Source organism: Aythya marila (assembly GCF_965140915.1).
Source record: "Aythya marila genome assembly, chromosome: 2".
Classification (NCBI taxonomy): Eukaryota; Metazoa; Chordata; class Aves; order Anseriformes; family Anatidae; genus Aythya; species Aythya marila.
The window spans coordinates 108,779,010-108,791,472 of record NC_139043.1 but is presented as its reverse complement, the minus strand read 5'-3'; the positions used below and the strand labels follow the sequence as shown (position 1 = coordinate 108,791,472).

At 38.2% G+C, this 12,463-nt stretch overlaps 1 protein-coding gene across 2 annotated transcripts in view; it reads right to left on the bottom strand.

The window, feature by feature from the left end:
* Positions 1-12,463, bottom strand: part of RB1CC1 (RB1 inducible coiled-coil 1) — a 74,678-nt gene that overhangs the window by 22,688 nt on the left and 39,527 nt on the right. For both annotated transcript variants that reach the window (XM_082752248.1, XM_082752247.1), the window contains exons 10-14: positions 9,817-10,003; positions 9,655-9,736; positions 8,735-8,796; positions 7,645-7,748; positions 5,451-5,577 (exon numbers count right to left, since the gene is read on the bottom strand). In XM_082752248.1, the coding sequence (XP_082608374.1) occupies positions 5,451-5,577; positions 7,645-7,748; positions 8,735-8,796; positions 9,655-9,736; positions 9,817-10,003 (562 nt within the window). The remainder of the gene's footprint in view (positions 1-5,450; positions 5,578-7,644; positions 7,749-8,734; positions 8,797-9,654; positions 9,737-9,816; positions 10,004-12,463) is intronic.

The window sequence follows — 12,463 nt, the reverse complement described above, 5'->3', positions numbered from 1 at the left end:
GGCACTCCTGGAGGATCATATTAGAAGGCTCAGAGTAAGAATACAGCATAAAGTAGAGGAAAATAAACCACAACTTTTCATTGTGTAGAGCAATATGCTGAAGTGAACTTGCGTTTTTTTGTTTGTTTGTTTGTTTTTGTTTCTTGGTTTTTTTTTTTTTTAATACAGTTCTGAGGGAAACCCAGGCTGTAACGAATCAGATGTCTCTGCAGTGGCTGCTGTGAACTGAGGTGGAACTCTAGCTGAATCACTAGATTTCCTAGTGAAGAGTAAAACCTCACATTTTGAAGAACTGAAACTACATGGAAGATTTTGTTTACCACTGCTTATTTCCCTGAGAACTTGATGCCTGCTACATAGTCCATTTACAAAGCATACACAGTAATGCATGCATGTGTCATATGCTGTAATTTCTGTGACAAAGAAAAAAGTCCAGAGCAAACAAGGAAAACTAGAAAGCAGAAGTAATTTTAATGCTCTGAGGTGTTACTAGATTACATGCCTTGTTCTAGTTATATCAGTAGATAAAATCATAGGCAAGGAGTTGTGCAACTCTTCAAAGGATTACAAATGGCGATAAATTTTGAATTCAACTAGAACAAATGCTATATACATCATGTCATTTGAAAAGCCTTCTCTTACATTAGGACCTCTTAACACCACAGGATTGCACGTTAGTTACCTGCTAACCACAGAGAAGACACCTTAATCCTCTTACCTCACTGCTATGGGAACCTTAACTTTCTCCTAGGTATCTTTAACCCAATCATTAATCAGATTAAACTTTGTATTATAGAAATGAAAGGACACAGCAATCTTTGTGAGACCACTAAATGAAACAGAAAAAGCAGAAAGCAAAAGGAAAACACATTTCAAAATAGCAACAAATTAAAAACAAACAACATTGTTCTTTAAATACTTTGATGTAATACTAAAAAAAAAAAAAAAAAAGAAACCTCAGATAAAAATGCATATTATCCATGTTCATCAAAGCTGGATTGATAAGAATTAAGGGAACACTTAGAATATGTTATTAGCATCCCCGATCAGTTACTGGATTCCCTTTAACTTACTCTTTGTTCACTTGGCTGCAGACACATATTTCTTCTCCTTCCTATAGCAGCTATCAAAAGAGGATCCTCCTGCATCAGCCACAGAAGCTGAACTCCCACCTGACCCAGAAAAAGCTGAACTGCTGCACTATCGAGAAGCCTGAAAAACTATCACAGTTCAACTTGAAGAACCAGGCTCCTCCTGCCTGCCACCTGTGTGGATGGCATACAGGTGGGTTTTTGAGTATCTCCAGGGAAGAAGAGTCCACAACCTGTGGACTCTGGGCAACCTGTTCTGGTGCTCTGTCACCCTCACAGTGAAGAGGTGCCCTCTCATATTCAGCTGGAACTTTTTGTGCTTCAGTTTGTGTCCACTGCCTCTCAATTCTGTCACTGCACAAAACTGGAAAGACACCAGCTCCATCCTCTTGACACTCTCCCCTCGGATATTTATATAAATTAAGGAGGTCTGTCCTCAGTCCTCTCTTTCCCAGGCTAAACAGGCCCAGTTCTTTCAGCCTGTCCTCATTACAACAGGTGCTCCAGTCCTCTAATCATCTTTGTAACCCTCCTCCGAACTCACTCCTGCAGTCCTATGTCCCTCTTGTACTGGGGAGCCCAGAACTGGACATGATACTCCAGGTGTGGCCTCACCAGGGCTGAGCAGAGGGGGAGGATCACCTCCCTTGGCCTGCTGGCAACACTCTTCTAAATGCACCCCAAGATACCATTGGCCTTCTTGGCCACAAGGGCACATTGCTGGCTCGTGGTTAGAAATTCCTAGCAATATTGAGGACAAGAGGACACTTTGATGTTATCTCAATCATTTTTAAACAAAAACAAAAGAGCATATGCAATCAGGGATGTAGATCTGTTAGAGCAGGTTGAGAGGAGGGCCATGAGGATGATCAGAGGGCTGAAGCACCTCTGAAGAAAGGTTGAGAGAGCTGAGGATGTTCAGGGTACAGAAGTGAAGGCTCCGGGGTGACCTCACTGAGATCTTTCAGTACTTAAACGGGGAGGGGTTCAGTACTTAAAGAAGGTTTATAAAAAAGATGGAGAACAACTTTTTGCTTGGGTAGGTAATGACTGGGCAAAGGGAAATGGTTTTAAACTAAAAGAGGGGAGATTTAGATTAGAGGTTAGGAGGAAATTCTTCATTCTGAGGGTGGTAAGGCACTGGCATGGGTTGCTAAGAGAAGCTGTGGATGCCACGTCTGGAGATGTTCAAGACCAGGTTGGAACTAGGTGATCTTTAAAGTCCTTTCCAACCCAAGCCTTTCCTTGATTATGCTCTGTGACTTAAAACAAATAAAAAATACTTCTAGATCATTTGCAAAACAAAGTGACACAGAGAAAGGGCCCAATCTTCTACCAAATGATAACAGGAACACTGACAAAGAAAAATGCCTTCAACAGACCTATTTGCTTCAGTTAAAAAGATGTTCAAATGAATCACTGAAATGACATACAGAGATGGGCATTTTCAAGATGACATCACGAGTTGCCCAACTCTGACTGTGTAATTTAATTTACTTAAAGGAAAGAGAGAATTATCCAAATCTGCCTAGGCATTTGACATTTTTGAGTCAGCCAAGAATCCAAACTGATCACAGAATAGCAAAAAAAATGTGGATAGAACAGATCCTGATTTGGCAAGTATTTTTTGTAAAGCCTGATACAGATACAAATTTCTCAGATAAACAAAGTCTGAACCAATATTTAGGTGGACTTTCAGAGCAATAGAAACTATCCTTTCTATGACCAAGTAACCCACCTGGTGGGCGAGGGAAAGCCTGTTGACGTAGTCTACCTAGACTACAGCAAGGCCTTTGACATGGTCTCACAGCATGCTCTGGGAGAAGCTGGCAGACCATGGTATAGACAGGTACACACTTTGCTCGGTTAGAAACTGGGTGGACAGCCAGGCCCAGAGAGCGGTGGTGAACGGAGTGAAATCCAGCTGGTGACCAATTGCCAGTGGTGTTCCCCAGGGGTCGGTGTTGGGGTCCATCCTCTTTATACTTATTGATGATTTGGATGAGGGAATTGAGGGCATCCTCAGTAAGTTTGCAGATGACACCAAGTTGTGGGGAAGCGTCGATCTTCCGGAGGGTAGGAAGACCCTGCAGAGGGACCTGGACAGGTCGATGGGCAGAGGCCAATGGGATGAAGTTCAACATAGCTAAGTTCCAGGCCCTACACTTTGCCCGCAACACCACCATGCAGTGCTAGAGCTTGGGACAGAGTTGCTTAAAAGCTCTGCAGAGGAAAAGGATCTGGGGGGTGCTGAATGATGCTTGCCTGAACATGAGCACCTTGGCCCACGTGGCCAACAGCATCCTGGCTTGTATCAGGAATAGCGTAACCAGCAGGACCAGGGAGGTGATCGTCCCCTTGTGCTCTACTCTGGTGAGGCTGCATCTCCAGTATTGTGTTCAGTTTTGGGACCCTCAGTAAAAGAAGTACAGAGACCCTGGAATGTGTCCAGAGAAGGGCTACAAAACTGGTGAAGGGCCTGGAGCACAAGTCCTATGAGGAGTGGCTGAGGGAACTGAGGTTTTTTAGTCTGGAGAGGAGGCAGCTCAGTGCAGACCTCATTGCTCTCTACAGCTATCTGAAAAGAAGTGAGGAGCAGGGGGTTGGCCTCTTCTCATACAGAACTAGTAACAGGACTAGAGGGAACAGCCTCAAGTTGTGCCAGGGGAGGTTCAGATTGGAAATTAGGAGACATTTCTCAGAAATAGTAGTCAAGCATTGGGATGGGTTGCCTGGGGAGGTAGTACAGTCACCATCCCTGGGGGTGTTTAAGCAAAGGTTGGACGTGGTGCTTAGGGACATGGTTAAGTGGGCGATATTGGTGATAGGGGGACAGTTGGATCAGGTATCTTAGAGGTCTTTTCCAACCTTAACAATTCTATGATTCTATGATCAAGACTGAACAAGGCACCTTTCCTGTTTCTTGTTCTACTGTTATGTACATCTTGGATTAAAAGTTACTCTCTTGATTTATTTTATGCTATCCTGACACTGCAAACTTCAGTAATTAAGAATTCCCTAGAACCCCTGTCACTGACTTGGTTTCTTAAGAGATAAATTTCAGTATGCTCCAAGTTGGGGGTGGACTTCTACATACCATAGCATGGTGTGGTGGAAGAGTATATTCAGAAAACTCCCAGACTTCACAGAAGTTATACTACTCCTAGTCGTTCCATTTTCTAATACAATCAGGCCCTAACCCTCTTGTCCATAACAGCTGCTCATAGAGAAAGCAATCTTCATAAATAGAAAAGAGCTAAGCTGACAAATAGCATCCCGTTTTTTATATTTCAGAATGAAGAACAGCACAGATCTCAGACTTTATATAAATGGAAGACTTCCAGTAAATCTCTTGTTCAGATTTCAAAGGAGTAAAAAGAAGAGAACTTCATCCATATAGTTTAAGCAGGAATTTGCTAATTCAAAATTGAACATGCACATGATCTTGAAGATAAAATAGTAACAACCTATTTGAAGCATATACCTTAAATTTCAGTTGGACTAGAACAGGCTCAATACAAAAATTGCTTCTAGTCAGCATCACAATGTATCTGAACACATACTGTAGATACCATGGAGTCCTGCAAAAATTCTATACAACTACTAGAGAAGCCCAATCTGAAGCAGTCAACTTTAAGCGATGTGTAAACTTTTGCTTGAAGTCAACAGGACAGGTTACAGTAACAAGCAAAAAGGACTCCATTTAGCACACTATGAAAGTTAGAGGCAGAATGTGTAGAATCAAAAGTGATTGACAGGAAGAGTTTCTAGGGCAAAGTATCTGCTTAACAGTAGAGTGAAATGAGGAAGAAGTTTTTCCCATCTATTTCTTCTATACTCAAAGAAGAACTGCACATATTACTTCCCCAGGAAACAGGACTGCAACAAAAGGAGTAGATGACACATCAATATGCAGATTAATGGGGCCAACCAGTTAAGGTTCTGAATTCTACCTTACCTGTTTGTGCCAGAAAGACTTAAAAAGCAATGCAAGTATCTAGAGAAAGAACAAACTTAAATACAAGCTAAAGCAACATAGGCAAAATATACACATTGCACACACAGAAGCTCACAAAAGGCAGAAAAATATTAACAGAATAATTCTATTAGACTCTTTAATTTATTCTCCTAGTTTTAAAACTTCTGTAAAATATAAACATCTGATAAATGTTTAGTATCTTTAGACTGCTTTCTAAATAGGCTCATTTTACTCATCAGAAAGGAAACAATTACTATGCAGTTATGAGAAAAGCTAATCATGTCTGGAACAACAAAGTTTCTTTCAGCTAAAGCAATATTATGAAGATATACAACTATTTTCCAGTATTCTATTTTCTTGGTAAAAAGAAAAGCACATACCTTTTGTTCATTCAGCAGGTCTGTAATGGTTTGTGACATTTCATCCAAACTCTGTGCTGCTTTTACCAGGTTATGTAGAGCACGTACATGCTGGTGAAGAGGTTCGAAGTCGCATAGTATGGGAACCCTTAAAAACAGTACAGGATTACCTTTTCCCCCTTATTGTTACATCTAATATTCAAATATATTAACATATTATATAGATATTTCAATAAGACTGAACTTCCTTCTGTATAAAGTTTATATTTTCTTCGTTTCATCTATTTTACATGGAAAATCCACAGAAACACCCGGTATTTGTGCTTTAAAGTAAGAACTCAATAGCTCTTAAGTACTAAATAACTGTAAACACAGTAATGGGGAAGTAATGTATCAGAGTTTTTCCTTCTGAGGAAAACATTTACCACTAGTACCTAGAGTTACAACAACACTAACAGAAGAGAATTGATGGTGATTAGATGTGTAATTGAAGCACTTATGACTCGATTATTCTCTTGGATTCACTCCAATCCAGCTCTTCCTTTGAAGCAACAATTAATTCTCAATTACTCTTTGTCAACGATAGATCAAAAGGCTGAATAATGTTTTGTGATCACATTGCATGTTTTGCACTGTAAGATTTCAATTGCAAGTTTCCTAAACCTCCATAAAAGTAATATTTACTCCATTTTTCTTGAGAGCCTGTACCTCCACGCTATTTGTTTGGAATTACTCCACTGAAGTCATGAAGCAGAAGTTAATTTAGACTAGCAACATAATAAAAACAGATTATATTTCACTGTATTTTGCATTCTCTATTCAAATATACTAGATAATAGTATATATACACTAGATAAAAATATTATGTAGTAGATGCACGTAGCATCTAGTGAATTTTATAGAATTAAGATTTCATTAATTGCTTAAATTTAGCAGTTGAGAAGACTGAAACACTAAGTAAATAAAAGCATAACAGAAGCCTTTAATTATGCAGCTCAGGGGACTGGTGATGATAGGAGAGGATTCCGTGCTAGGTTTCAGACTGCTAGTTTGCCGATTGTTTTGTTTTTTGATATTAAATGAAAATACCAGACAAAGCACTGCTCTAAAGTTTGTTCTGAAGTTCAGAGTGTACCCAGGTGGGGTACTCAGCCCACTCAAGTTACAAGTCCTCCACTGTCATCAACATTGCCACCAAATGTAAACACGAAACAGAGTGAACATGACATAATTCCACCTCTATTGCCATCAAGTGGAAAGCTCTATCATTACATCAGTAACCCACAACAGTTTTGTTACTGATGATTTCCTGACAATAGAAAAACAAAGTTATTCCTGAACTCAGTCTGGATTTACTAGGAAGGTTGTAAAATTCACAGCAAATATCAGCAATACATATTATAATAGTTTTCATTTTATCTCCACAGTGACTCAGAAGCAAACTTAACAGTGTAACAAGAGGAAATTAGAATGGTTTATCAGTTGCATTGTGATCTATGGCAAATTCACTCTCAAGCACACTAAGCTCACTATACTTATTGTTTAACGTCAGCTGCCATAGCACCAGGAGGATTTCCAGGACTTCTGAATTAACAAGAATGCCAGTAAACATAAAAGTGAAAAACGCAGTCAATTCAGCTCCTGCACCGTGCACCAGTAACAGGCTGCAGGTTGGTACTGTTGGTGAACCTGACAAATGACACTGGAGCAACTCCTTTTTATATTACCATTCTTTGTGGGATTATGGCGTTGGAGCTAGAAAATGAAATCTGAGAAAAATCTTTAACTACAGCCACGTTTGTTAGAACAGAGGATGATAGATACCTGTAGCATCTGATTATGGTGATATAGATAGACCTCATCCTAGACAGGACCTTACACAGGACTTGCTCCTGCCTATTTTGTACATTTTTTTTTTTTTTAACATGTTTAAGACATATAAATTGAAAGCTCACTAACTATTAGAGCAATGTCCAACATACTCTACATCTCCATACAGAATACATAGGGCATACATGTGTTCAGGTCATCTGAACTTGTGTATAAGCATGTAAGTAACATCCATCTGCAGTAAGCGGGCAAAAGAGCATTGCTTAAGAATATCAGTTTAAAAAAATATCCTTGTCTGTTCCTTATGCGAAATAAATTGGAGGTGGAAGCAGGACAGAAAGGGAAGCTACCCCCACATTGCACAAAGTTTAAAAAGGTGATTTACCTGAGTAACGGCTGTACTTCTGAAGGACAAAATGACTGCAAAAACTGCAAGTCACTTAATGAGATATCTGGAAGCTCACTGTCAAATCTGCGAGGTTTTCGTGTCTGTATTAAGAAGAAATTAATTGATTTTTGTTATGAAGGTGATATCAAGATGACTAAGGAATGACTCAAAAAAGGAGCCTAATTCATAATGGAGAAGTTTAACAAACTGATCTCACAAAAGAATTCAGTATCCTTTTAAGGGAACCATGTCCAGCCACACCCTCACCCAAACAACCCTAAAAAATTAATTTACATTTACAGTCATTATCCATAGTGCCTCTGTCATCAATACTGTCTCCCTATTACCAAGCTTTGTAAACATTACTGATTTAAGAAGTTAAGAGATGGCACTGAAACTTTACTTATTGTGCTGCTAAACAGACATTTAACTATCAATCCAGTTCAGTGTTTAGTAAGACAAGTACAATTTTTATTTCTTCCCAGCATCTTTTCAAAAAAAAAAAAAAAAAAGCTGCAAAATAGAAGCTGAAAAGAGTAAACAAGGCAAAATAAGATGGCAACATTAGAATCAGAGATAGATTTTACTTGAATTAACCAGTCTGCGTGAAATTAAATTTAATAGACAATGCTTGATTATAGCTACACTTTTTCACCATCATGTTATCAACCAATGAAGAGATGAAAACTCTGCTCCACTCGTCTAGTAATTACGGGAAAACACGAAAACCTTTTACTTGCTTTCGCAGCATGATTAATTTTATGGCCGTATTATTCAAAATATTGGATTACATGGGTAAATTATCCCTCCTGGCTTCAGCTTTCCGATCAACAGCTTTTTTTTTTGTTTCAATTTCAGAGACTCCTTGTTAAAAAGGAGTATCAAACTGACATTTCCTCTCCCACTGCAAAGCAAGTTAGGAACCGACATTAATATAGGTCACTTTAAATAGCAAAAAAGTGCTAGTTTCTAGCTCTTTCTTTTGTGTCAGAGCAATGTGACAGGCATATCACATGAATTAAGCCTAGTTTAATTTACAAAAGTACTGTTTACAAATATGAAAGAAACAAAGATGCCGAGTACATACACAAAATGACGGAGGCCAGGAATCAAGTCCTCTAAACAAGCGATTCCTTAGAAAAGATTTCCCTGGGCAAAGAAAAAAAAAAGTGGTTATTTAAACTGCAAAATAAATAAATGCAACATACAAACACTGCCTCAAGAGAAAGAGTTTAACAACTGAACTAAATTTGAAAGTATTACCAACCATGCTATTTCTCAACAAAAAGTGAAACTTTTTGCATGGAACATCATGCAAAACCCACCATGAAAAATACAACTTCGCACTCCATTTGAGATAGTTCCCTTAGTGCTTACCTCTTAAAATCTTCAAGTTGTTTTTCAAATTTTCTTCTTTGTAATCTTACAAATCTCCTTCCCAAAATTTTGATAACCTTTTACTCAATTTTCTTATTTTAGTAGTTCATTTAGAACATAGGATGCAGATTTAATAGAAAAATCCAGTTTCTCTGATTTATTTTTTTTAATCAAACTTCATACTTTTTTTTTTAAGCCTCTGGTCAAGTGTTATATACGTGAAACTTTAGTTTTTGTCTTTCCTGAAGAACTACAGATGAAGCTGTACCAATACTCAAATATTCAGTAATGGTTTCACAAGTGCTATTTAAAGCTTGTACATGTTCAAGCAGAAACTGCATTTAAGAGTAGTAATCAGAATTTTTTTCTTTTGAAAGCTTTAAGCTAATTAGAACTTTCACAGTATTTTGGGTAATCTATACGGAATAGTTTGTTAAATCATAACATAACTTATGAACAAACTTTGCTACTAATAGTACCTCCTGGCACACCGTACGTTCCCTTTTTAAGCAACAAAAAACAACATGAAGGTATTTAAATTACAACATAATTAAAATATTTTAGCTACTTTTAAAGACAACAGTACATACTAAACCATAGCTTTGAATTCACAGAAGAGAAAGTACTTACTGAACAGTTTACCAAAAGATTCTCTTTTTGCTCTTTCAGCTTCATATAGGTGTTTCCCATCTTTTATTAAAGCACCAGCCCACTACAGAAAGAAAAATACATAGTTAGTAGTTAATTTATACATTGACAAACTGTCAAGACCAAACCTTTGCATTTACTTACCTCCCTGTAGTGTTTTATGAACATTTTTCTCCTTACAACCTCAACAACAGCTAGACAGTACATTTGAGGAACAGTGCTGAGAGCCTCTACAACCTTGACCCTTTCTAGCAGCTCTGTTACAAGACGAAGCAAAGCTTGCAGTTTCTCTCCATCTTGGTCAGCATGAAGCATTACAAAACAACACCACCTACAAAAGCAGGTTACACTTTAGAAGATAGCAACTTAGTCATCTCTTCTGCATTTGAATTTATCCAAAATTAGCAATATCTCTGGATCAACGGAACAATTATATTATTTTACACAGGTCAACAACAGGCTATCTGTAAGTACCAAGTCATTCAGAATTCAGTAGTTGTCTTCCCTATGAACCTCTCAGAGTAAAAAATCCACATAAATACTCAAATTAATGCTCACCAACACTTAAGGTATTGTTTTTGGTAAGTAATACTCTTAACATACATAACCTTAAAATAGTAATGTAATTTTCTCTAGAAGAATTAACAAAGAAGTCGGTACAGCCAGAGCAAATATGACACTAGTCTTTGTTTATAAGTCTTAAAAACATTGAAAAGCATTATCCAGAAATAGCAGGGGTGGCGATACTGTCAAAGAGAAGATCTAAAGACTGCCCAGAAGTTCACACTATCTACTCACTCACTACAAATAACCACCCTGCTAACATGCAAGTTCTCATTTTATGTAACCACACATCCAATTACCTTATTGAAAATATACACATGTATTTCTTGGTCAATACACTAATTTCAAACAGACACCATAATAATTAAACCACAGCTTAGCTACTGAAAAGGTGATAAACTGGTGTCTGAGTGGAAACATTACAGCAACTTTTCCAAAGTCATAACATGGAGCTACACCCCTGCAGTAACAAAGAAATTTTCGTTGACAGAAGTGAAGTAAAAGCGACAAATACAACGAAGTCAACACTAGTAGTAGTAACACTACTAAAAAAGTACTTTTTCCACACAACAGTTATGCTGCTGAACTTACAAAAGCCAGGAGGATTTTGTGGATTCAAAAGAACTAGTTAAGCTAATTAACCAGTAGTTAAACACAGAACTGCTTCTGTATGTAAATATTCTTAGAGGAAAATATTATGCATTCTCCTCATTCCTGTTTTAGTCATTTGTTACTAGCTGCTGATGAAGGCAATCTAGAAGAACCTTTGGTTTGACACAAAAAAGTGTTTTTTTTTTTTTTTTTTTTTTTTTTAAAGTCTATGTTTTATTCTTCTCAAGATCTATCCTCCTCGGATTCATTCTCTGTGCCTCACTTTCTCCTTCCAAAGGGATTCAATTCTTTTCCTCTAGTAACTTATGAATTAGGTGCACAGCTACACCAATACTTCAGCATATAGGAAATCAAATTGATGTTTATGGTAAGCTAGCTTCTACATACTAACCCTTGATACTAGTGAAAAATGGTGAAATAACAAAAAAAAACATCTTTTCAGAAGGGTAAGAGAAGATGCATGGGCACTGAAGACAGACCAATTCCTATTCTGATTTCCCTAGCAATAATTCATCTTACAAACACAATCTTTGTCATTACTGCACTGCTGACTCTGCTTTACTTTTTCCTGAATCTTTAAACTAAATTTTTTCACACAAACTGTAATCTTTTCAAGAAGAAAAAAAAAAAAAAAAGATGGATTGATGGATCCAGTGTGCAAGTTTAGCAGAGTCTTAACAGAATCAGTGTTTGTAGAGCCACAGAATACCCCAAGTTGGAAGGGAGCCACAAGGATCCTTAAGTTCAGCTCCTGGCTCCACACAGGACAACCCAAAAAATCAAACCAAATGTCTGAGTGCATTGTCCAAATGCTCCTTGAAGTCTGACAGGCTCAGTGCCATGACCACTGCCCTGGGGAGCCTGTCCCAGTGCCCGAGCACTCTCTGGGTGCAGACCCTTTCCCTGACCCCCAGCCTGTCCCTCCCCTGTCCCAGCTCCATGCTGTCCTCTCGGGTCCTGTCGCTGTCCCCAGAGAGCAGAGCTCAGCGCCTGCCCCTCCACTCCCCTCGTGAGGGAGCTGCAGGCCGCCATGAGGCCTCCCCTCAGCCTGCTCTGCTCGGGGCTGAGCAAACCAAGGGATCTCAGCCACTCCTCATACGTCTTGCCCTCTAGACCCTTCACGAACATTGCCTAATTGTTAACAGCTAGTATAAACATAATCCTTTCTGAAGAAATGATACAAGCCTGTACACTTCCCCTATATATCTGACATCACATTAAATAAAGCTTAAGGATTAGGTTTAACAGTGGAAAGAACTGTTTTTCCATTTAGCAATATAGACTACTTATTGCCTTCTATGGCATATGGCAATGATGCTTACGTGAAAAAAAAAATGACGTTCTCAATGTCAGTACATGTAATTCTTTTTCATTAACTGCAAGTAAATCACAAACTAATGTCACGCTTTCTTGCTTTGATACAATCACAAGCTACTGAAGAACGTTTTACTTATATTTATTACACTCTTATGAAAACATCAATTGCCAGTCAAATTTTAAATAAGAAATTGATGGCTTCCAAGGTTGACAGGAGAGGGGATTGTAGGTTCAACACTATTGTTTTATTGATATGAAGGTCATTAAGAGGTTTTTTTCTTGAAGCTTAAGTAATATT